General features: G+C 42.7%; 2 protein-coding genes across 3 annotated transcripts in view; both read left to right on the forward strand.

Annotated features, from left to right (window-relative positions):
- Positions 1–1,647: 1,647 nt before the first annotated feature.
- cd302 (CD302 molecule) lies at positions 1,648–4,519 on the forward strand. Its single transcript, XM_079563014.1, has 5 exons — positions 1,648–1,953; positions 2,834–2,959; positions 3,040–3,150; positions 3,721–3,903; positions 4,227–4,519. Exons 1-5 carry the CDS (start codon positions 1,836–1,838, stop codon positions 4,427–4,429), a joined length of 741 nt encoding a protein of 246 aa, XP_079419140.1. The 5' UTR covers positions 1,648–1,835; the 3' UTR covers positions 4,430–4,519.
- A 6,439-nt stretch (positions 4,520–10,958) lies between these two features.
- LOC306967767 (WD repeat, SAM and U-box domain-containing protein 1-like) overlaps positions 10,959–24,916 on the forward strand; it is a 29,354-nt gene continuing 15,396 nt past the window's right edge. The window contains exons 1-5 of one of the 2 annotated variants that reach the window (XM_079562945.1): positions 10,959–11,083; positions 20,049–20,508; positions 21,622–21,809; positions 22,089–22,175; positions 24,653–24,746. In XM_079562945.1, coding sequence (XP_079419071.1) covers positions 20,111–20,508; positions 21,622–21,809; positions 22,089–22,175; positions 24,653–24,746 — 767 coding nt within the window. In that variant the 5' untranslated portion in view covers positions 10,959–11,083; positions 20,049–20,110. Of the gene's footprint in view, positions 11,084–19,960; positions 20,509–21,621; positions 21,810–22,088; positions 22,176–24,652; positions 24,747–24,916 lie in introns of those variants that run through there. The other variant, XM_079562944.1, reaches the window with a different exon arrangement.

The raw sequence follows: 24,916 nt of genomic DNA on the forward strand, positions 1-24,916 counted from the left end.
CGGTTGAGAGTGCTACCCGGAAGTGAGCAGTGTTGGGCAAGTTACTTTAAATGTATGTAATATATTTGTCTTACATATTACTGCTTCAAAAATGTAGCTAAGTTACAATACTTTGAATTACTTCTGAGTTACTTTTGGCAAAATATAAACTGAAAATGTAATAATGCCAGCGAGCAAAAGTGCATTTCCTTTTCCTTCGCTTTCCCCCATTCAGTCGTTTTTTTTTCCATTGATACATTTAAATGTTATACATTTAAACACTTAAATTATAATGATTAATATATTGCTGTGTATGTAAGTTATATTCCTTAGTTACTGAAAAAAGTCATATTTTTGTAACTCGTTACTTTTGTAATACGTTATCCCCAACCAGAGCCACCTTATCCAATGGGCTAGCAGGGGCTGGAGCCCAGGGACCGAACAGTCAAGGGCCTATCAGAATTAAGGGGAAAAAAGGAAAAAAAAGAAAAGGTGATTCTTGATTTTCATGTCAATCACTTCACTTTGCGGCCTGACTAACTGTATGCGATGATTGTGCTGCGCTCCTACGTGCTGCGGCACGGTAGCGCAGCGGTTAGCGCCTCTGCTTCACAGCTAGAAGGTCCCGGGTTCGATTCCCACCAGGACGGGGCCTTTCTGTGTGGAGTTTGCATGTTCTCCCCGTGTCTGCGTAGGTTTCCTCATGGTACTCCGGTTTCCCCTACCACTAAAAACATGTGCAATAGGTGAATCCTCCAGCCAGGTGATTCTGACCATCAGCCTGGCTCCACATCATGGAGATGGGTCCCCGGGCGCGGCACGGCCGTCGACCACTGCTCCTTACGGGTTGCCCCAGCGGCATCGAAGGATGGGTTAAATGCAGAGGACAAATTTCCCTACGGGGACAATAAAGTATACAAACAAACAAACAAATCCTATGTGTGCACCTGGAGTGCTCACATGTGTGCACCTACCTGGCCCAGAGGAGGAGTACGCTAGCCCAGGGTTTTTGTAGGATTTAGGGTCAGGGTTATAGGTTTGCGCTGAGGGGGCGTGGGGGCCTACATTTCTGTTTCTGCCCAGGGGCCTATGGGCACATTAAGGTGGGCCTGTCCCCAATACTGGTGAGTGACCCCTTTACCTTTAATGGTTCCAAAGTGGAGGCACCTGGAGGGCTTCAGAGGCATTGCAGGGAGGCTTCCAGAAGTCGTCTCCACATCAAGAACATACAGAAAATGAGCTCGAAACCAATGCAATTGTCAATATACAACTTTCACTATAACCAGCATATTTGCATTTTAGACTGAGCAGCAGGCTGAACTTGTCAGGCCATGACTTAGTAAAACACTACACTCGTCTGGGTATATCATACTCACTATTAGTAAAAGCTACGAGGATGCGAGCTCAAAATGAAAACAACGCTTTGACATTTAAAAACCTGCCAGTGTATTCATGACGGTGCCTAGAAGTGCGCGTGCTGGGGGTGAACGTTTTTAAGAAATTCTTTGCATATTGCGACATCTAGCGGTGGGCATCCGCACAGCGCTGCGTGTTCACATCACCGCAGAACAAACACGCACTCCCCGCTGCCTCCTTTTGTTTGCACGCGCAGTTGTTGCTCGCTTTTTCTTCTTCTGTTCAATGTTCTTCTTCTTCTGTTCTTCGCTTCAATGTAGCACCCCGCGCCTTTAATCCACAGAAAGAAGAAGAAGAAGAAGAAGAATACATGGCCAGAACCAGCCCGTATCTTTTGTTGATGTGAGTGGGCGGCGCGCAGAGGCAAGTAGAGGTGGTTACAATTGAACTAGAAATACTTGCCGGGGGAGTGCAGGAGGAGGCTGAACTTGTGGAGGAGCATGGCGCTTGCACACGCAGCTATGGAGGTGCTGAGGAATACGCCGTGTTTCGGTCCGCTGCTGTGCGTGCTGTGCGTGCTGTGCCTCCAGCCGCAGCGGGCTCTCGCAGACACCGGTGGTAAGTTGTTAAAGTGCGTCTTGTCGCTGTAATAGAATCACGTCATTGTTGGGGGTTTTGTGGCGCAGCAGCGATTGCGAGCAGGCCCGCAGTGAGTGTGCGCGTGCTCGCTTTGGAGGCGCAACTAACCCGTATTTTTGGGAAGTGGAGAGGGCATTCAAGGATTTCGTAACGAAACGGTGCAAAGTTTACAGAACATGCGAGAACACGGTGCTCATCTGTTCCCTTTGGTTGTGCTTGCGTTTGCCTGGCGGAGCATGGTGTACAGGCGATGTTATAATGATTGGAAAGTGCTTGTTTTCGGTTGATCATGTTCAGAAAGCATGACTTCTGAGAACAATCTGCATGTCTCGGGATCAAAGTAGGTGATTTATCCCAATTCCAAGGCAAGCTGTGAGTCGGCCTGTCACGATAACAAATTTGAAGTTCGATATATTGAGGCAGGAAAGTATTATTGACTCAAACATACTCGAAATTGTCAACCAAATGACAGTAAAGGTACATAATCCTATCCTAAAATACCTCACTAGCTGCAATAAACATGAAATATAATGTTACTCAATTTGCTTCAGTTAGAAATAGAAAAGAAAAAGAAAACATATGGGGGTTGCTAATAAATCTACAGACGATAAATACCAAGCCCAAAATGTATCGTTTATATGTTATTTGTTGAACGATAAGTCAATATAGTACTTATCGTGACAGCCCGAGCTGTGAGAAAACTAGTTAGTGAGTGGGTTATCAGACAAATCACAGTGTGGGTTCTTCAAGAGGAAAAGCTGTAATAACACCAGATGTAGCTGCATTAAGTCATTCATTCATTATGATTAATATATTTTGTTTTTCAAGATGATCTCAAAGTTTTGTTTGTTTTCCTCAGATTGTCCCGCAGACGGAAGAGTGTGGGTGCCTTTCAAAGACAGATGTTACCATTTTGTTCATGGACAAGAAGATGCGATCAAAAGCTACACTTTACAAAGAGCGAAGACCCTGTGCCGGGGATTTGGTTTGTAACGCACTGGGATTACCGTCTTCATCTGTAACTGAACCCATTTCTGAATGATATATTGTGTCTGCTTTTTATAGATCTGTTGACCGTCCAGAGCGTTGAGGAGAATGACTTTGTCATTAATTATAGCCCAGAGGTGTGGAAAGGCAACGTCAATGTGTGGCTGGGAATGTATTATGACACAAACAGTTAAGTACAAGTGCAGCTGTGAACAACGTCTGAGCTCAGAATAATCCTCACTCTCTAACGCACAGGGGACAATATTATTGCATCTATAATCATGTGTTTCAACCTTGTGAAATAGCAACACGCAATTATATCATATTTATGATATAATTGCGTGTGTTGTCCAAACCCTTGTGTGGGAAAGGAATGGACTTTTGAATGATTGAAGGTTAGATTGAACAACATTTTTTTTGTCAAATTCCAAGTCAATCATTATGATTGCTGGGAATGTCTATGTTGCCAGTTTGTGCCAACTGTGTTATGATTTGTCCAACCTAAATGCTCATCTATTTTTATTCTTCTTATAATTTGTAACCTAGCTGTTTATTCACATGACCTCTGGATCACATCTCTGTATAGATCCAAGCTTAGGGAGCTGCATGCAAAGGGTCCAAAGCGCAGGACTTAAGAACCAAATACTTTTAATCTTTGCTTACTTCTGGCACGTACACCATTTACAGTTTCAGTTCAGAAGTTTAGGAAAAAGACGTTTGAGAGCCAAGTATTGTATTGACTGTTTTTCTTTTCTTTAGCTGAAGACATGCGGTGGGCTGATAACTCCACAGTGCAATACACCAACTGGGAGTACAGCCCCTCCCCTCCAGACCTTGTACTCATAGACACGTGTGTGGCTCTGCACTCTGTGTCCGGGAGGTGGGAGAATGTCAGCTGCCAGGACGAAGTGGAGAATGGAGTTGTTTGCGAGACCGCGCAAAGTAAGGCGCAACAGGTTTCATTTTCTTGCACCGGCTTCAAGTGGAAGTCAAAGTTATAAAATACTTCCCTTTGACCACTTTGTTTTTCTGTTGAACTTTTAAGCCAATGGGGAATAAACATGTAACTTGTAAATTCTATTACATAACTATACAGCAGGAAACATGTTGCTCATTCTAACAAAAGTCTTTTTTCCTCATCTTTCAGAAACAGCCAACGCCACACACAGTAAGTCGTCCTTTGAGACTCCTTTTTTTTTCTTGTTGTGCGCGTTTGTTTACCTTCCTTGCTTTGTTCCCCCTACCCCGTCCCCTCCTCTTTTCAGAAGCGAGCGCCGTGCTGTCCGCCCTGGTCATACTCAGCGTGGTGGCCATCATGGGAATCTCGGCCGTTATCTGGTTCCTACAGCAGAAGAACAGCCTCGGCTCAGGCATCCTCTCCGCCTTCGAGTACCACCCGCCCTTCCGAGTCCTGGACAATGACCAGTCCTGCCTGGTGGAGGCCGAGGAGACCGACACGACACCATAGAACAAGCCAGTTTAGAAAAGCTGTAGGGAGAGATTAAACAGTGTCTGGGTTTTTTTGTTGTTGTTGTTGTGTTTAACATTTTGAAGTTTTTCCTCTCGCTAATCACAGAGACCGAAAGTGTTTGCGTTGAAGGGGTAGTCCGGTAATTGTGAAGTAAAAGTGTTTGGAGACGCGATGGCACAGACACTTTTGTATTGATGCATGCTGCTCATCGTGGCCAGTTGAAGCCGCTGTATCGCCATGTAAGTGAACCAGTTTTTTATGCCAGATCCTGACGCATGTAACTGGAGTAGGAATGGGACGGCGCTCCAAGTGTCAAACATCCAATTTCTTGACAAATGCTCAAATTTGGTATTCTAAAGTCGTAGTGTTTTAGATATTTACCAGATGTGCATCATTTATGAAGGCTAAATAAGGTGTAGTTGATCTGATCGTGGCTTTTATCCTGTGGACTTTGTTGCCCTGGGTCTAAAGCATTGAAAGTCAGTGAATGAATTGAAGGCCTTAAATGTCATTGGAAAGCATGAATTCCGATCAATGTGATTATGTAGACGTACATAGGACACTATACTTTCACTTTATCGTCTTTTAGTTTCATTTGGCTTCATGGTTTCTGTAATCCAGAGACAGGGCCAACACTGGGAGATATATATATGGATGTTTTTGTGTCCCAAAGGAAATCCCGGAGGACAGTAATGCTGACCGTTCCTTCTCACGGTTTCCTCTTTCTTTTGATGGTGGCAGACGCTTACGCCACAACAATCTTCTGAACGGGTGATGTTTGATTTGTTGTGAAAGGTTCGGTCTCCATGAGCTGCCGCCTGTGTGCTTGATGAGGAAATGATGCAAAGGCAGTTCAGTGTTCTGTAAAAGATCGTTCCTCGTTTTTATTTATAAAAGTCAGCGTAGTTTTCAATCATTTTCAAACTCATTCATGTTTTCCTTATACCAAGATGGGCTGCATGACGGGCATTGTGATAGGAATTATCGTCGACACTGGAGAAATTGCTGAAACTGAAGTAGCCTTTGCATCTAGAGAGGAGGCAAAAGTAGGGTGTTTGGCACAGATTTGCAAACCACTGCAAGAGTTATTTTTAGGAAGAATTGTGCAACATGCGCAGCTGGTGTTTCCAGACTTTATTATTTGTGTGTTTTCAGATTCACCTGCTGTGTGTCACTCGGAGGTCACTGCAAAGGTACATGTGTAATGGAGTACAAAGTATAGAAACAGGCCCGAGTTGCAATGAAGTAAAAGTCAAAAGTGCTTTCATGCATTTGAGAAGACATTTCTCAATTTGAACTGCAGGGTTAGCTGGGTTTCTAAGACCTCATGGAGACGGTGTATATGTTACGGTTTGCTAAGGACATTGTGATGTATGACTGCAACACTCACTTTTCATTTGATTGCGACGGTCCAGATGCCAAGTACTCTCGGAGAAGCAAATACCTGCAAGTACTGCATTATCCCTTTAAGGCAAGTCGGTCACTACTGTGTGATTTTGAGGGCTTGTTGTTACTAACTTCTCTATAGCACACATTAACACTTCTGGGGAACAAAAAAGTTTCTGTCTTTTCAGAGATTTTAGTATGTCTGAATCTCACTTAGAATATGCAGTTTGGGAGAAAAAGACTGAGCTGAGTTGAGCTTTAACTTTAGAAGCTGTAGGTCAGAGTCATTATTTTCATTAGCGCTCTAGTTTTCAGAAATGCAACAGTTGCATTTCTGGACAGTTTTATGTTACAAAGTCAGAGAAGAATTGCCTGTAAGTTCTTTTAAGAAAACCTATTTAATTTCGACTTTAAGGAGTCGCCAAAGCCAGTTTAATGAACAAAGAACGTTCTGATATTCCTTTTTGTAATTACAAATGTAGGGGTAAGACAATCAACATTTGCCATTTGTTGTTTCTTCAGAATGATGCAATTTGCCTTTTGTAAAATGTTGCTTAACATGTGATGGCCTTAAAGCAGCATGATTCCTTCTCTGTGCAATACTTGTGAATAATTTGGCAGTTTCTGAGCCCTAGTGTGTTTTGCAAAATAAAGCTTGTTTTTAAACAGAAAAGGCCCCTGTTCATTTTATTAGGCGGATCAAAATAGTCTCAGGAGTGAAAGCCTAAATGACGTAGGAGTTACTTAGAAAAATAAAATACATTGATTCAGAAAAAACTTGACTTGAATAAATGGAGTTACTTTTTCCTTTGATTTACTCTGAGGTTGAACCAGTGACATGTTTTAAAAAGTCCATTGAAAAAAGGTAAAATAAAAAAATAAAATGGGTCAAATCTTTCTTTCTTGCAAATGCAGAGAAACTGCATGACTTTGAATGCAAACATTTAAATGATTACATTAGTGAAATGTAAATACTTAATCATGTCTCAACAAACGAGGGAAGTCATTTCAATACATGTGTTCAACTTTGGCCACAAGGTGGAACAATTGCTTAGTTTTGCAGTGTTTGTTTTTTTGATACTTTGATTGCTTGACCCTGGCATGTTTTCGGAGAAGCTTTTATGATACTCTTCATGCCATTTCAATTTGTTTTCCAGATGAGTCTCAGTGACAGCTGATCAGACAAACTATAGCCAGAAGCTTTGGCGCATCAGTACAGACAGCAGAGGGCACTGACCCGCATGATGCCTTTATGATGGCAGTGAAGTCAGAGCCACATCTCTTGATACAATTCACTAAAACGACCATGCGACACATGTAGGATGATCACGTCATTCTGTGAGATCATATGCACATTTGACATAACTATATGTAGGCTTTGTGTCGTGGAGGGCAGATTCATTCATTCATTGCCAAATCACCAAGGGGCGAAACTCACAACTGTGTACTTTGAGCAACAAAAGTACCTTTTTTCTACAAATATTAGTTTTGTAGATATGCCTATGACCTAATGGGGTGTTTTGCCTGGAACTGTGAGAACATTGATAAGATTTTCCACACTTTAGAGTGCTTCATCATGTATTTGGTCTCTGATTTATGAAATCGTACTTCTTCAAAGTCCTCTTGGGGACCAAAGGTTTTATGTTGGGGGGCCGGATTTGGCCTTTGGGCCTGACGTTGCCTACCCCTGCTATATGACATAAGGATATATGGGTCATATAAAATACAAGCCTTCTTGCTCGTTAGAATCAGGATCATTATTGCTTTACAAAAACATCTCATTAAATTTGTTTTGAAAAATGGTGGGCTTGCTTTTCAATTAAAATTACCCTTTGGCACCACAACAATTCATTCAGGAGCGGTTTATCTGCAAACTGTCACTCCTGGTTTGCCTGTGTTTATTTATATTTCTACACAACTGTCATGTTATTGATTTAAGCAGAAGCAGGTCCATGTTGCAGCGAATAACTAATTAAAATGGACACTTGCCTGCCTGAATACTTTTGAAAGACCAACTGGAAATGATATGCACGGAAGAGTCAACCATAGGCCTCTCATCTCATGAACAATATGAAGAAGGGTATGCATTTCATGGCTTTATTTACATTAATCAGTCATCATGCAGCACACAAGCTGCTCTAACTGGAGTAAATGTATGTTTGAAGCTCCACCAGGAAGTGCACAGGTGGTTGGTTGCACACGTCAAGCACAGGTCACTCCATTAATGCAGAGGACATATGGACGCAGTGTGACAGGCGCTCAGGAGGGACTCGCCCGATCTGGTTTAGTGCTTTGTTTGGGTCACCACAGCGCCTCCTGTCACGATGACGGCTGTGTCCGGGCTGGGATTTCAGAGCAGGAAAGACAGAGGAGAGCTTTGAAGAACATGTTTACCTTGATCCAAGCTGCCTTTAATTCATACCTGACATCTCAGACAAATGTGCTTCGACCCCCCTCAGTGACTTCATATTAGCGCCAACGCTTTCAGTGGACGAACAAAACCCCATAATGAAATTATCTAATTGATGGGCATTAAAAAGAATGAAATGTCACAGTTGTCCAAATTTTTTCTCAAATTATGGCTTTAAATGTTATCAAAGAATAACATTTGCTTCCAACACTTTCTTTACTTAAATCATTCCTAAAATTTCCATCAGTTTTACCCCGTCCAATTTGCTCTTAAAGGCGCTATACCTGATTTTTGTCTTGTTTTGTGACTTTCAGAGTCACTATCACAGCAATGCTAAAAGTTATGAACAGTCTCTTTGTTCAAATAAGCTAAAAAGGAAGCGAAACACTCAGAAGGTTCTTTTGAAGGTTAACGAACAAAGTCAAGTCAGTCAATTTCCTTTTATTGCGCTGTTTGGCAAGTGCCCTGTTGTTCTCTGTATCCAAGACAACAGAGATGGCTGGCTTTTCTTCTTCACAGCGGGACTTATCTGGGTCTAATGATTCCCAATCCTGACGGGGTTCTTTTGTGTGGGAAGTTTAATAAGTTCCCCGTGCACATGTTCTGGAGGTGTTCTGCAACAAAATGTACATGGTGTTTTGTTTTTTAAAGGACAAGGATTGGGGGGATGTGTTTACTGTGTAGCGGCAGTGACGAACGCCTTCGCCTCTCGCCTCAATATAGCATTGACTGTGGCGAAAAGCCCATATCTTTCATGTTGAGGATGTTTGTATGCAGATGACAGGCTCTGTTCCATATTTTAAATCATCTCTAATCCTCATTGTTATCGCGGGAATGATATTATTGCGATACTTCACTAAACCATTTCAACACGATATGTTCCATTCTAATTAAACACAAATTGTAAGTGACTAGTTTTTCAGCAAATTGGGTATAAAAACACTATACATCAGCCCCGAAACAAGACTCAATTAGGAAATGTTAAACTAAAACTTTAACTCTAACTTTTGCACATTTATAGATTCATTTTTTTTTGTAGAGTTTGCAAGAAATGTGTCGATCTCAGTCAGATAAAGACTTCAGTGATGATGCGATATACTGTGGCTTCTTACGATACGGATATTGCATCACCTAATATTGCGATCTTGTTGATTTTGGAAGCAGAACGGAGAAGTAAGTGCTTCTATTTGTCACTGTACAACCATACAATGAATTTGTATTCAGATATTAGTCCTGAGCCGCTGCAGCTGAGCCTCCTCTTTTGACCCTTTTTTGTTTTCTGTAGCTCCTCTTGTGACGCCTCCACTGAGGGTGTGGCTCTTGGTGCCTCTTCAGTGTTTCAGAAGAAGAAATTTGGAGGTCTCAAATGTCTTTAGCTCATATGTGAGCTGTTTGTTTATTTGTTACCACACTAACATCAGTAATATACGGTATGTGTCCTAAGGCTCAACGTAAAGGTTAGCTCTACACAATTCAATGTAGGGTGCCAGTTAATAAATGCTTTGACTGGGGTATGGTGAGTACATGTAAATGAATGTACTATTTCTGCTGACTTTGTACTTGAATTTATAGCAAATGATTTGACATGTTTAAATGAAGCCTCTAAAATGGGGTCTTATGCTTTTCGTAGGTATTCGGTAATAATCTCCAACACATCTTCAGCACTATCTAAAATAACTGAAACAAAACAGTTGTTTCACTTCCTGTGATGTCTCCGTAAGCCCATTGGGAGCAGTGGTGCTAAGAATAACCGCCGGAAAAGATTCAAAAGATTACTCCAAGATGCGCCAGCGGCAAGAAACACTGACCCAGGAGTGTTTTTGATGAGAGAACAACATTGTAAGTTGCCAAAAAGCTCAAAAAAGTTACTTTCCCTTAAAAATCATTTGAAAAAACTTACAACGGTGAAAATGAAAGAAAAGACAAACATGAATACCCTTGTGGACGTTTATGAGAAGCTCCACTTTAACTTTTTCTAGTGTGATGTGACGTGTCTCTCAGCCCACACTGTGCTTACATCTCCTCGTTTTAAGTGATTTTTTAATTGTAGCCTGGAGCTATAATGCATAGAGGAGCAGTGATGCATTTCATTGTTGCTGTGTTTGATTTAAAATAAATAAAGATGTAAGATGTGAGGTTGCACGAAGGTATGGTAGTGTAATATGAGGTGGAGAACAGGCAAATTTACATTGCTTTGAAAATGCAGATGTTTTGTGCCTGGTACGGTCAACTATCCCCTCACTTTTTCTTCTTCTGGATAATCACTCACAGAAAGCCTCTAAGGGGGCTGTAAGTTCGAGTGGCAGGCAGTCTGGGTCAATGTCAGTGAGCTTCAGCGAGAATCAGAACGGCAGCAGTGATCCTGAAGACCTGGAGGAGGAGGAGGAGGAGGAGGAGGATGGTTGACCCCAGTGACCGAAGTAATGCGTCTGACTCAGACAGAGATAATGGCCTGACGGTGAGTGTTCTTTGGAAATGATAATAGAAAATCTCTCGCAAGACATCCTAGGGGCGTCCTCAGTTCTAACCTGATTTTGGGAAGAAAACTGAAGCTAAACAGGCTCTAATGTATAAAGTACAAAGGTAATACTCATACCTTTTTTGTCAAATGGCCCCCCGATTGCCTGCAGTAGCAGTAGTTGTGGGTTCTGAAGAGGATGTGTGTGCTCGCTGTCAGGTTGTTGCAGTAGAGATGACATGACATACTGTCTTCTTCCCGTCTCTTTCTGTCTCCCTCCTCCCACTCAGCGCCTGACATACAGCACTTCAGTCGCTCAAAAAGAGGACGCCTCGCACCAGCTCTGGAAGAACAGATCTACACAGGGACACCACCACAGATCAGCAAACTCAGCCAAGTGTCTCAGTAACTTCCTCACTCCTGAAGACCTCAGCTTATCTCGGCCTCTCGTGTCCACATCCTCAGAGGGGAAGAACTGAAGAAGACCGACAATCAGCTAATTGGCCATTTCTCCCAATGTCAAGAGCCTATTAAGTTAAGTACAAGCAGCGGGCAGCAACCTAGCATGACAGCCAGCCAGCTATGGAAACATTTATGGACAACAGAAAAACGTCAGAGATGGACGAAGAAAATGGCACAGTTGCAGACAGACAGTAACACCTAAAGTGATGGAAGTGTATGGATGTCTAAATGTTTTTCAAATTTGATAAAATGTGCAAAATCATCACATGGTGTAACAACCCGGCTCAGCTAGGTAGACGGAAGTAACAAAAACCAAGATGTAAAAAGGTTAAATAAAGTTGTAATTTAATAAAAGGAGTGTAAAAGGTAAATTTTACAACGGGGTGACACAATACTCAAACAAAAGGTATTTACAATATTTACAAAGGTCAACCAAAACAAAGTGAGTCAAGGTCTTGCATTTCGATGTAAATAAAGTAATGATGCAAACATGTTATTCTTTGTAAAGCCCCTCCTTCCCGGATCTCAGCAACTAATCAGAGTCTCAGCATCCTCCCGCGTTGACCAACGAAACAGGCTTTTCCTGTGAACCAGCCCGTCTAGTCCAATCAGAAGGGAGGGGGAGGAGCTTGATAGTTTACTACTTTCTTTAAATTCTATTCCTGTTCTTCTCGTTTTGGAAAATAAAAAGGGCTTTTAAAGAGGGCTGGTTAAAGAGGGGAGAAATGTGTTTACTTTCAGATTTCACTCTATCGCGCCTCACTTTGCAAACTTACAGACTGTCACTTTAAATTGTTGGGTCTCAATTGAAAGGGTTCTTAAACTAGAAAAACTCGGGAAATGCTGCAAGTATTTTTGGTAGTGTGATGTCTGCTTATGAGTCTGTAATTTGTCTCCCCAGATTCTTCTTCATTACATATAAAACCTGCTAACTTGGTAGAATAAGCCTCGACAAACCTGCTCTGAAATGCATGTTATTTTTTGTTTTTTTCTCAAATTTTGTTGCATGTTCCAAATGTTCACTGTGAGGAAATCCTTGTGTTCAATCAGCAAAGTTAATCGCAAAGTTTTCCCCCAAAAATCACTGTGCCTTATTTTTTTAAACATTTGGTATAGTAATTAGGATCAATTTGATGCTTATTTTTTGTATCTGCGGTATGCCACAGATTCTGGCAACAGTGTCGAAATAAACTCAGAATCCGAGGAGGATATCAAAGAGAGCAGTCAGGTCAACAGTGATGGATACAGGACTCGTCAAAAAACTTGGCCAAATCCTCGCCGAGCCCCTCAGCCAACTGCTCCCTCCTCAGTACAGATATCCTCCCTCGGACAGTTTTGGCAGCGCTGTGGCGATAACTTAAAATGCATGGCTTCTTTTACCACTGAGCCACTCCCAGGTACAGTAAATGTGTCAGTAGTAGAGTTTGGCGTGTGGTGGTGACTGTGATTTAAAGATTGTTTTTCTTATTTGAAGCAGTACGAGGGAATCCAGTGGGTATATTTGTCCCGTTATATCATGTATTATTCTGATACTAAAGGTTGCTGAGGCTTCACGACAGAGCAACACGAGCGGAGGGGACCTAGTGTAGTTTTATTGAGGGTTATTGAAACTCCTGCTGTCTGTATAACAAACATATTACTTTTATACAGGATCCATAACTTTATGCCATTTCTAAATCTGGTTGTATGGTATTTGTATTCTGGTTAAATGAATGATTGACTGTTTCCATAAAGCAATATTGGCGGCTGAGGAGCAAAGTAACTTTTCATGTCTGCATCCATTTTGTTGCATCGTGTGGCCTATTTTAAAAGGTTATGCAAAATCGACTTTTTCAAGCTTTACATCACGTTATGTCATTCCCTCATTAAAAACATGCCTGAAGTGTTGCCTTGGCACATTCACGTATTTTTGAGTAATCTGTAAAAACTCTGATGGCAGCCATTTTAGGGATAGCTTTGCCTGGGTCCTCCTAGGAACGCCCCCACCTCCTGGAGACGCCTCCGAGCTTTTATCACCAGCCGAGTAACCAACCACTGCTCCTCAGCAGAACCCCCTCCCCACTGATGCCACAGACAGCGTGTGGAGGGGGCGTGTCGGAAAGGGTCAGAGGTTCTTAAAGAGACAGACGCCTATTTCAAGACATTCGCTACAGCCATTTTGAGAGAGCAATTTTATACAAGGCAGTTATTCTAATTTACTGCATTTACAGACCAACAGAAGGTTTCGTCATCATTGTAGTGTGCTATAGACTGGTGCTATGTGATTGAAAAAAGCATAATACCCCCTCTTTAAGAGATTTTCTTTAGTCTGAACCACATTTATTTGTTAGTTTCTTCTTCTTCATGCAAATCTTGGATTTCTTTGCTCCATCTCCTCAAGTGTTCAAAAACGCTGCTCCCCATACATGCTGATACATGTGTGCTTTGAAACCAGTTCAGACAGGTTTATGGGATCCTTTTGATCATGGCAGAGCTCAAATTGTTTCCACTACAAAGCTATAAACTGTTATGGTCTGTATAAGATGATTTAATGTGCGGCAGGATCCATAACTTTGCAGGGAGCAGTACATCTCCAGCCTGTCCCCATGGGGAGGGTGCTTCTGCTATGCTTTGACTCTGGTTTAAAGCAATTGGTTTTGAATTTTTCACGTCCTCTTTCAAAGGTTTCCAAAATCAGCAGTCGGTGTCGATGTGATTGGGATTACATTTGGTACGGCTGACGTTGTGCTTTATGCAACAGCGTTACAGCAACATTTTAGTTGGTTTTGTGACCTACATAAATGAGTTTTAATCATCACAGTTATAAATACTGAAATAAATACTACATAGCATAAAGAATACGGCTGGTGGATCATCACTTACAGCATGTAAACAACTTTAAAGCTGCATTATGCAACTTTTAATGCGGAAAAAAACTTGATATTTCTGCGTAATTGACCTTGCTGTGACCCAATGGCTGCATGGGTGTTTAGCAAGGTGCCTTTCCTTTCCTTTACTTGGCCTCTACAACTCTCCCGGATCAATTATTTTGTAGCTTTACTGGTGAGTGGGTGTGTCCACAGTGAAAACCTACCAGAAAATCTAAAAAAATGGATCCTGGAGCATCATAGAGGCCACTTAGATGAAAAATAAGAATAAAGACCGATGGGTCACTGAAAGGTCAAATACGCACAAATAAAACTTTTAATTTCCACATAAAAAGTTGCGTAATGTATCTTTAAGGATGTGAATACTCATCAAAAGAGTCTTCTGTGTTTATGTATGTGTGTTTTAGTCTTGAAGCACTAATTTGACACAACAAAAACACTTGGACATGAATTAGTTGTCCAACATGAAGTTAGCCACAGCAGAGCCTACACTGTTTAAAAAAAGAAAGTTAAAAGTTGCTGTCCTCCAAAATGCCACTCACTTAAATGACATAAAACCACAGTACCAGCCTTCTACCCCATTCCTTAACACGCGTAACTTCGCTCTTAATTCATTTGCTCTAGTCTCTCGTCCTCATCCTTTTACCAGGAGAAAATCAGGCTCGTTCAGCAAATCCGTGGAGGAGGAAGTCCGTGCACAGCATATTCTCGAGGTCGGTCCTAAAACCTATTGCTGAGGCATTGTAAAACATTTTGATAGGATTAAAAGCATGACCACAGCCTATTCTGAACTACGCGCTCCCACAAAGTTACATGTGCTGTGGACGTGTCACTAATGCTTCATTAGGTAAATATTGAAAGAAATGTACCCTGGAAAAGGCTCGCAACTTCTTGGGGTTTTATTATTTATTTATTTTATCTTTCAACTGTGGCCCTTGTCGTGTTCAAAAACCTTTAACCATGAGGTCATGTAACACGTGTGTAGGAGAGGCAGAAAACAGGGCAACACTTAATGCTCCTAAAGGAAGCTGAGGCTCGCAAGAAAGCAGAAGTGTGTAGTGCCAGACATGCTTTCAGAGATCAATCTGATTACCGGCTGAAGGAGAGAAAAGATGAGAAACTATACAAAAGTGACAGAAAAACATTAGAGCTCAGGAGACTCAAGCTGGAAAAGGCCAAGGAGTTGAAGAAACCAAGGTAAGACTTTAACAGATCTCAAGGTGTGTCTATACTTTGCTGACGGTATCTACATAATTGATTATCAATGTGAGCTCAGATAACTGTTAAACATGTTTAGACCACAAGTCAAGAATATGCTATCATAAAACAAAAGAAAAAGTTGAAATACTGCCACCAAGTGGAGCCTTGAGTGGGTTACACTCAGGCTCAAAAACAGATGTCCCCCCAGTGAGTGTGTGTGATCATGGATGTACGAAAATTGCACTGACCTCACCAAACAAATCTTTAACCACATGTTATTGTCTGACAGTAAACTACTGCAGCAGAGGGACTAGGTCTTCTAAAGAGTGCTGGGATTTTGTAAATGAAAGCATTGTCTTCATTTTACATAATTTTGGGTATCTCTAGCCTACATTCATCGTTAAATCAAGCTGTAAGCTGCATTATGCAACGTTTTATGCAAAAAACAAAACTTCATATTGGTGCGCAATTGTCCTTTTTGTGACCCAAATCGGTGGTTAACATTAAAGCAGTGCTAAGTAACTCTTGCCCCTAGAGGCCATAAGCGCAACTGCAGGTGTCGTGGTTACGATTTTTTAAGTTATTAATTGTCTTGGAGAGTAAATACTACGCTGACAGGAAAGGCGAAGGGAGAGAGGGATATTGCACATCCAATTATACAATGGAAAGATTTTTTTTCACTCAAACTTGTGTAAATACTGTTTAAAGTGACGTTAGCCCGCAGTTAGCTTTCTCCATTAGCATGTTAGCTTCTTCTTCGTGATTCCATTAGTGTGTATTGGTTGCTCCGGTCCGGTGGCAGTCAAGTTGCAAACATGGTTTTCTGGTCAGAGACACCAGGGGGAGATGAAAGACCCTCCAATCATCCCATAAACAGTTGTATTACCCCCACAGGGACTACGAAAAGGATTTATTAAGGTAAACACGTTACTTAGTACTGCTTTAACCTTTACTTTCCATCACGGTGGCCTCTACAACTGTTTTGTAGATTTTCTGGTGAGAGGGCTCCGTCAGAAGTGAAAACTCTGAAACAACTGATCCTGGAGCATCAAAGAGGCCATTGTGATGGAAAATAAAGATGCCGCGCTCACCACCCATACAGCTGCATAAAAAGCTACATAATGCACCTTTAAGTAAATTCCTATTTTGTTTTCTAAAGCCACTTCCAGAGCTGTCCCGTACCCCTGGTCTGGTCCTATCTCAGTCTGCCTCATGGTTCAACTGTTTGTTCACAGCTTTGGAGTCGGAAGGCCCTGAATCTCGTCTTAACTTGATAGACTTGGTTCTGTAAATCTGTGGTCAAGCAAGGTCCGATCACCTTTTATATCGAAACACCGAGGCCAGTGAAAGTTGCTTATTCCATATTACATTAGGTGAGCTCAGCATTCAGCTCTACAACCTCGACAATATCAAAAGAATATGACGGATCGCGGACTGACGGACAGTTTCATGGGGTTGCATCATTAATTTTGACTCGCGCTGGCAGGGTTTTGAAAGACATCTGGTATTCATAGCAGTGTAGAACAAAGGCCGCCACTGTTCTTATTAATTAAAAGCTTCACAGTGACATCTTTTTTTGTGTATAGATTTAGAGGAAACACAACAGCTGAGCCAACTCACAGTACGAAGCGCCTTGTTGTTGTTGTTTTTTTATTATTGTTTATGTGCGGGGCATGCTCTTTCTGCGTCTGGGTAGCATTTAATTTTAGTTTCAGCTGTACTTTTTGGGTAGTATCAGACTTCTCCATAAATTGCGATTTCATAAAAAGATAAGGAATGCTTTACAGCTTGTTGTTTTGTTACATACTCTCTGTAATAGTTGTTTTCAACGTTTTAGCAACACAATGAACTGCTATTGGCTTCTACCCCAGTGTGAGGGTGTCTTGGTCTTACTGTTTATTATTGGATGGATCATATGGCTTTGAACATACTTCCATTTGATATCCAAGTATATCTTCAGGTTCCAAAGAGTGAGCCAATCTGTTCATAACCTGTTTTGAATCCTCAGTAATGAAACGACTGATGAAACGTCAATAGTTTGTGACGATGTTCGGTGCGCAACAGGAGATCTGCTTGTCAATTTCAGATCTCCAACTTTAGAGTGGATGCAAATCTTTGTTTTCTCGGCCCTAAGTTCAAAAGCAGCTCACGGACAATCATGATGAGTGTTTGTCAAGTGGATCAGCCATCTTACCTTCGTCCTGTAATCGTGGCATCTCTGTCCCGTCTTCATCCTCTCCATGAACAGCTCATCCAGGGCTCGTGGTTTTACTGCAGATAGTGACATGCAACAGCGGGTTGGTTTAGATTATTGTTAAGTGTTGATGTTCTGGCTTTTTTATAAACAGAAAAGAGTCTAAAAAACACCTTTAAAATGAACATGTATGTACTGTATGTGTATTCCCAGCATGTACAGTCTGGCACTCGTCGAGGCAGAGGGACACTGTGTGACATGTCCAGTGAATTGACAAGTTCAAGCCTGCCCTTCGCTGGCAGCTCCGTATCCCCCATGGGGGATCTGGCCTCCCAGCATGCACAGGGTAAAGCGCCACGGCGTCCCCTTCCAGACGAGTTACAGCTCTGTCAACGAGAGTGATCCCCGCGAGCCCCCGAGTGACAGGCCCCGGCGAGCCCGGTCCCCCGCTGAGGAGGTGGCCCGCTCCCAGGAGCCCGTCCCTGAGGGTAAAGACTGCCCACTGCCAGCACTCACCAAGGCCGCGTGGTTTACAACACATACTCTCCTCCAGACGGCCCGCAGTCCACGACAACTGTCACTTAGTCCAAAACTTGGTCCTAAATGTGTGACAGTTGTACGTGTCCTTATTGGCAGACGTGTTAAGTGGCTGGTGGTGGATGTCAAACGTGGAGGAAGTGCAGAGTCTGTCCAAGGCTCTTCATTGTCGAGGCATGAGAGAGGGCTTCGACTAAACAGATACACAAACATATGGAGTGCATGGCCCAGCTCTGTGCTCTCAAGAATAGGGCGCATTTATTAACTTCTCTCTGCAGGACTCAGTAGATTTAGATTTTTTTTCCCTTTCAGCACCAATACTTGTTCTACACTGTTCCGTTAGCTGAACAATACTTTTTCCCTTAGCAAAACTCATTATCTCTCTGACTTTTCGAGACGCAACCCCCATATTCACCTACTGTCATGGCAGAAACATCATCACTTTGTTTCTCGTGCGTCTTGCTTTCCTTTCTACAGCTTGTGTTATAAAGAAGCATGCTCACGGTAAGGAGACGGTGGACAGTTGGTGCGTTCAGGAACAGGCCATGAAGTCGAACATTTTGTACAATCGAACAGGTTGAGGCCTTGGAAATTGGTCATTTCTCCAGGCCTGCGAGTAAAGGTAACTCAAAACACAACATTATTTACAATTTCCACACTCTGACTTTTTGTACTTTGTCAGAGAAACTTTTATGAATAAATGGCAGTTTAAAACCATGTCATGCACAGGGCTGGGCCTCCTCATGTTTCAGACGCAAAAACCTTATACCTTTTCCTTCAGATTTGTACTTTTTAGGGCCACCCACGTCTTCTCCATCAATGGGAAATACTGTCTCTCAACGTGTCGCCACAAACCATTCACTTGTATCTCATTCATGCTCACCTAATCAGAAGTTATTTAAGCGTCCCCTCCGCACTGCTGCAGGTTTGGCCATCAGGAAAGTGTCCACTGCCTGCGGACAAGGCAGCGCCAGTCAAACATCTGGAGGATGGAAGAGGGCCAACCAAGTTCAACCATCTGTGTCTGGAGAGCTCATCAAAGAGGAAGCTGCCAGCAGGAGCAGCCACGCGCCAAAGAAAAGTGTCCTGGAGGTCAAGAAGAGAAAAGCGGACAATGGTCTGAAGCAATTCATGACAAACCCTGGCCAAACCTTTAAGTTTCATATAGCTTTATATATCCCACTTATGTCTCATTTTTTTTAGGCTGCTGTTAGTGACCTAGAAGCCCAAACGTCTGGCCTTTCCTCAAGTCTGTCCCTGGATAAAAGAAGGTCATCAAGGAGCCCATGGAGTGCTCCACCATCAGAGAAAAGTTCAGATAAGCAGTAGGCCTATGTGGGTTAGATGGAGACGTCAACCAATGAACTGAATGTAATAGGCCACTGAATGGATGGACAATGGTGTATTTCAGGCACCTACGTCATTATGCAAAGCTTTGCTGCGGATGTAAATTCAGCCTTTAACTGTGAAAAAAAATGTAGTTGAAGTGATTGCAAGAACATTACAAAGTGAGGAGAAAATGAGAGTGAAATTTGAAAGTAAAACATCAAGTCCCTCCCCTTCTGATTAGATTGAAAAGCCACTCCTCGTTTGCGAGATGATGAGAGCAAGAACGAACTTTCAAAAGTAAACAAACAAGCTCCCTCCCCTCCGGATTGGACCTGCCAGGTTTATAGAAAGTGTTAGAAATCCATAATCTGGCTTTTTTTTAATTAAGTTTGGGAAGGAACGACAAGAAAAAGTGTATGTGTGTAATTATATTGTGTGTACTCGTGTGTAGTTAATTTGTATTAAATAGGCACTATGATTGTCAATAAATATGTAATTATGCCTTTTTATTATCTGGATAGGCTCATCATGATGTTGTCCTTCCACAGAGATATGATAATAATAATGATAAGGCTGTATTATTGTTGCTGCACTTTGAACCTTACACAAGCTGTGAGGCACGTGGTCAGAGTTTATAACTGCACTGAAGCAGGACGCCTTGTGTAAAAGTGTTTCAGAGGCAGAGAGAGCTGGGGTTTGTAATCAAACACATAAGCTATTCTGGTTGAGTTTTTTTTAGTTTACAATCTCTCGTATAGTAATCTCTGCCACAGCCTAGCCCGACTGCGCCACCTTGTGACTGCGCCGCTCCCTGCGCCTGTAGACCAAAGTCAAGATGGTGTCAGTTTTGTGCACTCTGGAACAGCACACGGACGAGGTGAGCGGCTGCGCCTTCTCTGCCTCCCTCTTGGCCACCTGTTCCGGGGATAAGACGCTCCGTGTCTACAGCTGCGCAGACTTCTCTGAGCTGCCCTTCTCTCCGCTGTCCGGTCACGGATACGGAGTCCACTGCTGCTGCTTCAGCTCCTGCGGCTCATACCTGCTCAGCTGCTCCACAGATGGCGCCATTGCCGTGTGGCGCGCGGACACAGGTGAGCGCGTGGCGGAGCTCGAGCATCCGAACCGCAGCCCCGTCCGCACGTGCGCAGTGGCTCCAGACTCTTCCCTCGTGCTCGCGGGGGCTTGTGATGGTTCTGTAGCTCTCTGGGACTTCGCCAGCAAAACTCTGCGAAGGTAAAGATGTGTTCTTCTTTGATGTTTATTTTGTTCACTCTGTCAGTTTTATTCTTTGGCAGTGCCTGGTTTTTCTTCTGCTGTCTGTAGAAGAAAAACAACAACAAGAAATCATTAAAGAATATTGGTGAAAGTACAAAATAAAAGAAGAAATATCTTTACTGGGAGCTGGTTTCTCTCCAGCTCATCTCCATGGAGATGTTGACTAAAGGCAGCCAAATATATTTTGTGTTGATGATGTAATCCAGAGCCTGTGCTGGCCCTTCTGGAGCCCTAAGCAAAAATCCACTCGGGGCCCTACAGTATATGCATCCAAGGCTATTAGACGATGAGCGAACCCATTTACGGTCAAAAACAGTTACACTGTGCTGTAGTGCAAGGCAGAAGTGGAACATAACCTCAATTTAAGCCCTGCCCAACTTTGTGAGTCCAATAACCACTAAGCCACTGTCAGACTGGGGTTTTGAATGACACCAGTCTGTTTCCCCCCACTTTTTAAAATGGTAAATAGTTAAAGGTCACATTTTCTCACTTCTGGTCCCTGACCCAGTTTGGGAAACACTGACTTGAAACTAACTGAAACCTGTACCTGACGGTTATATTTTTATATTACCACTGAGAATAAGCCTGACAGTAAATAGATTTAGACCAATCACATTCAGAGAACTAGAGTTACTGAAAGTAACCGTGTGGACTTAACTCCCATTTGAGACAAATACAGCGGCTTTTTCTTTCTTCTATTCACCGAACTACTGGCCTGATACTCTGCTCAAAACAACAACAAGAAGATAGTTTAAATGTGTGTGTGGCCGATGCAACATGCGACAAAAACGCGACCAACAGTTAGGAACACAAAAAAAGCGACGAATAAGCGTCAAAAATATAATAAAATACTGACGACGGTCTTAGGTAAGAAACTTTTCGATTTGCGTCATGCTGAACTGGAGAACGTGGACTTGGTTAAAGCGGGGGTGAAGAGGTTAAGTAGGATTAACAATCTCCCAGAAACAATCAATTATTCTCTAAATATTCTTTCATCTGCTACTACCATTATGAACTCATCTCTTCAAACTGGCGTTCAGACACATCTTGCGGTTTGCTTTTACTTTCCAGGTGCCTCGCTGTGAGTGAAGCCAGCGTGGTGGCGTGCTGCTTCTCCCCCTGCAGTCAGCTGTTTGTGTCGGGGTGCACCCATGGAGACCTCCGGCTGTGGGGAGTGGACGGGAGCGCTCTCTGGATCCAGAAGGATGCCCATGACCTGGGGGTGACCTGCTGCAGCTTCGCATCTCAATTCGAAGCCGGTATGTGATTTTAAATCCTATGACGATTCCGTTTAATCTTCCAATTTCAGCAGATCTTTTTTTGGTCTTGATGTCTCTTGTGACTTTTTGGTGTTTGGGCAAATTGGAAAATACGACTTTGCAAACTCTGGTAAAACGGGGCTTTGATTTGCTTCATGCATCCAAATGACGATAATCCTATGAAACACAACAAAGGCCACACACCTCAGTAGATTAAAGACTTGTTATGAAACCCAATCATGTCCACACCTCTGACGTCACTTATGTTCTGCCTCACAGACGACTGCTCGCTGGAGTTTCGACTGGCCTCCTGCGGTCAGGACAGCCAGCTGAAAGTATGGATTGTTTCTCAGCGTGAGGGAACAGGTATGCTGACCCCTTCATCTTTCTTCTAAACAAGAGAGCGGGAGGAGGGGCTGCCGGCTGTTTCACCTTGACGACTCTCGCCAGAAGCATTTTATAAAGAACGTGTGTATAAATGTGAATAAGTCAGACCCATTCATTAATAATGGAGCATTTTAAGACATGCTTCTGATGTACGGCGTTGGAGCGTGCCACAGGGATCAGGTGCAAGCGGCGGGTTCAGAAAGTATTCAAACCATTTCAAATGACGTCAGTTTTTTATTTGACAGCCTGATATTAAACTAAATAATTCAATCTTTTGAATGGTGAAAAGTCCTCAAGATGGCACCCGGCCATAGCAGCGGAACGACAATTCATGAAACTCATGAATAAAAACCTGCGTAAAGCTTTGATGGATATAAACATAATGTGAGTCACTTTCAGAATGTGCGCTAACAGAGGCAGTCAAAGTCAAAGTAGATTGAGAATATTACACAAGTGAAAGCACGGAAGTATTTGTTGTAAAAAATACTTGAGCATAGAAAGAAGAAAGAACAAATCTCTAAATAAGTGTTACTTTGCAGCTTCAAAAACATGAAAATTGCACCCTTTTTCACCACCCGTACGGCAACACCCCATTGGGTCAAATCTTCCTAGTCCGTGGCATTGACAGTAATAATAATAATGCATCGGTTTTTATATAGCGCTTTTCTGGACACTCAAAGACGCTTTACATTGCATTATTCATTCACTCCATACTTGGTGGTGGTAAGCTACTATTGTAGCCACAGCTGCCTGGGGTAGACTGACGGAAGCGAGGGAACCAGTCTGCGCCATCGGCCCCTCCGACCACCACCAACCACTCACGCACACACTACAATCGCTAGGCTTCCTGGTGTTACTAAACGGTCTCCCATCCAAGTACCGACCAGGCCCTTCCCTGCTTAGCTTCCAAGGTCTGACGGGATTGGGCAGAGCAAAGGCGGTATGACCACAGTACATCTGCATAGCGCCACCCACTGTTCTGGAGTGTGCATTATTACTAGGCTTTTAAAGGGGGGTATTATGCAAAATTGACTTTTTCAAGCTTTACATCATGTTATTATGTCATTCCCTCATTAAAAACATGCCTGAAGTGTTGCCTTGGCACATTCACATATTTTTGAGTAATCTGTAAAAACTGATGGCGGCCATTTTAGGGATAGCTTTGCCTGAGTCCTCCTAGGAACGCCCCCACCTCCTGGAGACGCCTCCGAGCTTTCGTCACCAGCCGAGTAACCAACCACTGCTCCTCAGCAGAGCCCCCTCCCCACTGATGCCACAGACAGCGTGTGGAGGGGGCGTGTCGGAAAGGCTCAGAGGTTCTTAAAGAGACAGAGGCCTGTTTCAAGACATTCGCAACAGCCATTTTGAGAGAGCAATTTTATACAAGGCAGTTATTCTAATTTACTGCATTTACAGACCAACAGAAGGTTTGGTCATCATTGTAGTGTGATATAGACTGGTGCTATGTGATTGAAAAAAAGCATAATACCCCCTCTTTAAGAAAAACAAAACACATGGACAAGTTAACTAGTTACTTTGGAAATTCAGTGCCGTAAAAAGTATCATATTTCTCTTTCAAATGTTTTGGTGTAAAAGTAATGAGTTCTCAACAAAAAATACTTTCAAGTAAAGTACTACATATCTTCAAAAACTGTGCTTTAGTACAGTTTAAGTAAATTTACTCCATTATGGACATTTCTGGTTATGAACACCATCTGTTCTGTATGTATACTATTTCTACAAGCCGCACTAAGGCACGGCCAGACAGTGTACCGGGTTTTAATTAATAGTCCATCTTCAAGCAGCGCATTTGGTTGCTTAGATGCGTTGCCGTGGTAACCTGTTCCTGAGGAGGTTGCGTCCCTCGTGGTGACCCCGCTGCTGCCTGTGGAGACTTTGCGTATTAAAGACGATGTTAGAATACAAGGCGATGTGTCCTCAGCTCACTCTTTCAGGACGTGTTTCAAAGGCTCAGCTTGGCTCAGGCTAATGAAAGCGCGAGAGCGACAGTATATAGACCACTGCTGGAAATCTGCGCTTTTGACCTCCATAGATGTTTGTAAAGAGAAGAAATGGAATTTAGGTGTGCTACTTTCTAACATTTCCTTTCTTTGATTTACGGATAAAGAAACAAATTGACATACGTTAAAAGAAATGTCAAGAAAGCTGCATTTTAAGGGGCAGCTTTGGATCAGCTATAATTAGGGCTATTCTTACTATAAGGGTTGCAAAAAAAACAAACACACGTTGCTTACTTATTCCAATTAGTTCTCAATATAAGCTCAAAATTCAAAGCCCCGAGTGGTAAAAATGAGAGGCAGAATGGTCATTTGGGCTTGATGCAAGTTTATGACACATACTGCGGTCCTGAGTGCATTAAAACATCTGAAACATGTGTTTATCAGATGGTTATCTCAAATATGAACTGAGCTGTATTTGTTTCCCATCGTTTACAGTGCATACCATGAAGCTGCTCCACACACTCACCAGCCAGTCGGCCCCGGTCCTGTCCTGTGCCTTCTCCTCAGATGGAGCACTGCTCGCATCGGGGTAAAGATGTGTTTGTAACTCCCTTTATGCCAGACAAAGAATGAGCTCCCTCTGTTTGTCGTCTGCAGTCGGAGCTGTCAATGAACAAAATTTGACCTGTTCTTCAGCATGTTTCTTGAGGGGAGTAACCCAAGACACAGGGAGGACATGCAAACTCTTCACAGAAAGGT

This window comes from Gobius niger (genome assembly GCF_951799975.1).
Source record: "Gobius niger genome assembly, chromosome: 9".
Classification (NCBI taxonomy): Eukaryota; Metazoa; Chordata; class Actinopteri; order Gobiiformes; family Gobiidae; genus Gobius; species Gobius niger.

What these genes read in the sequence shown, in the direction of transcription:
- cd302 (XM_079563014.1), top strand. Translation starts at nt 1,836, where the DNA reads ATGGCGCTTGCACACGCAGCTATGGAGGTGCTGAGGAATACGCCGTGT. An exon ending in GGCTCTCGCAGACACCGGTG is followed by an intron (nt 1,954 to 2,833) that starts GTAAGTTGTTAA and finishes TGTTTTCCTCAG; the next exon opens with ATTGTCCCGCAGACGGAAGA. An exon ending in TGTTTGCGAGACCGCGCAAA is followed by an intron (nt 3,904 to 4,226) that starts GTAAGGCGCAAC and finishes TCCTCTTTTCAG; the next exon opens with AAGCGAGCGCCGTGCTGTCC.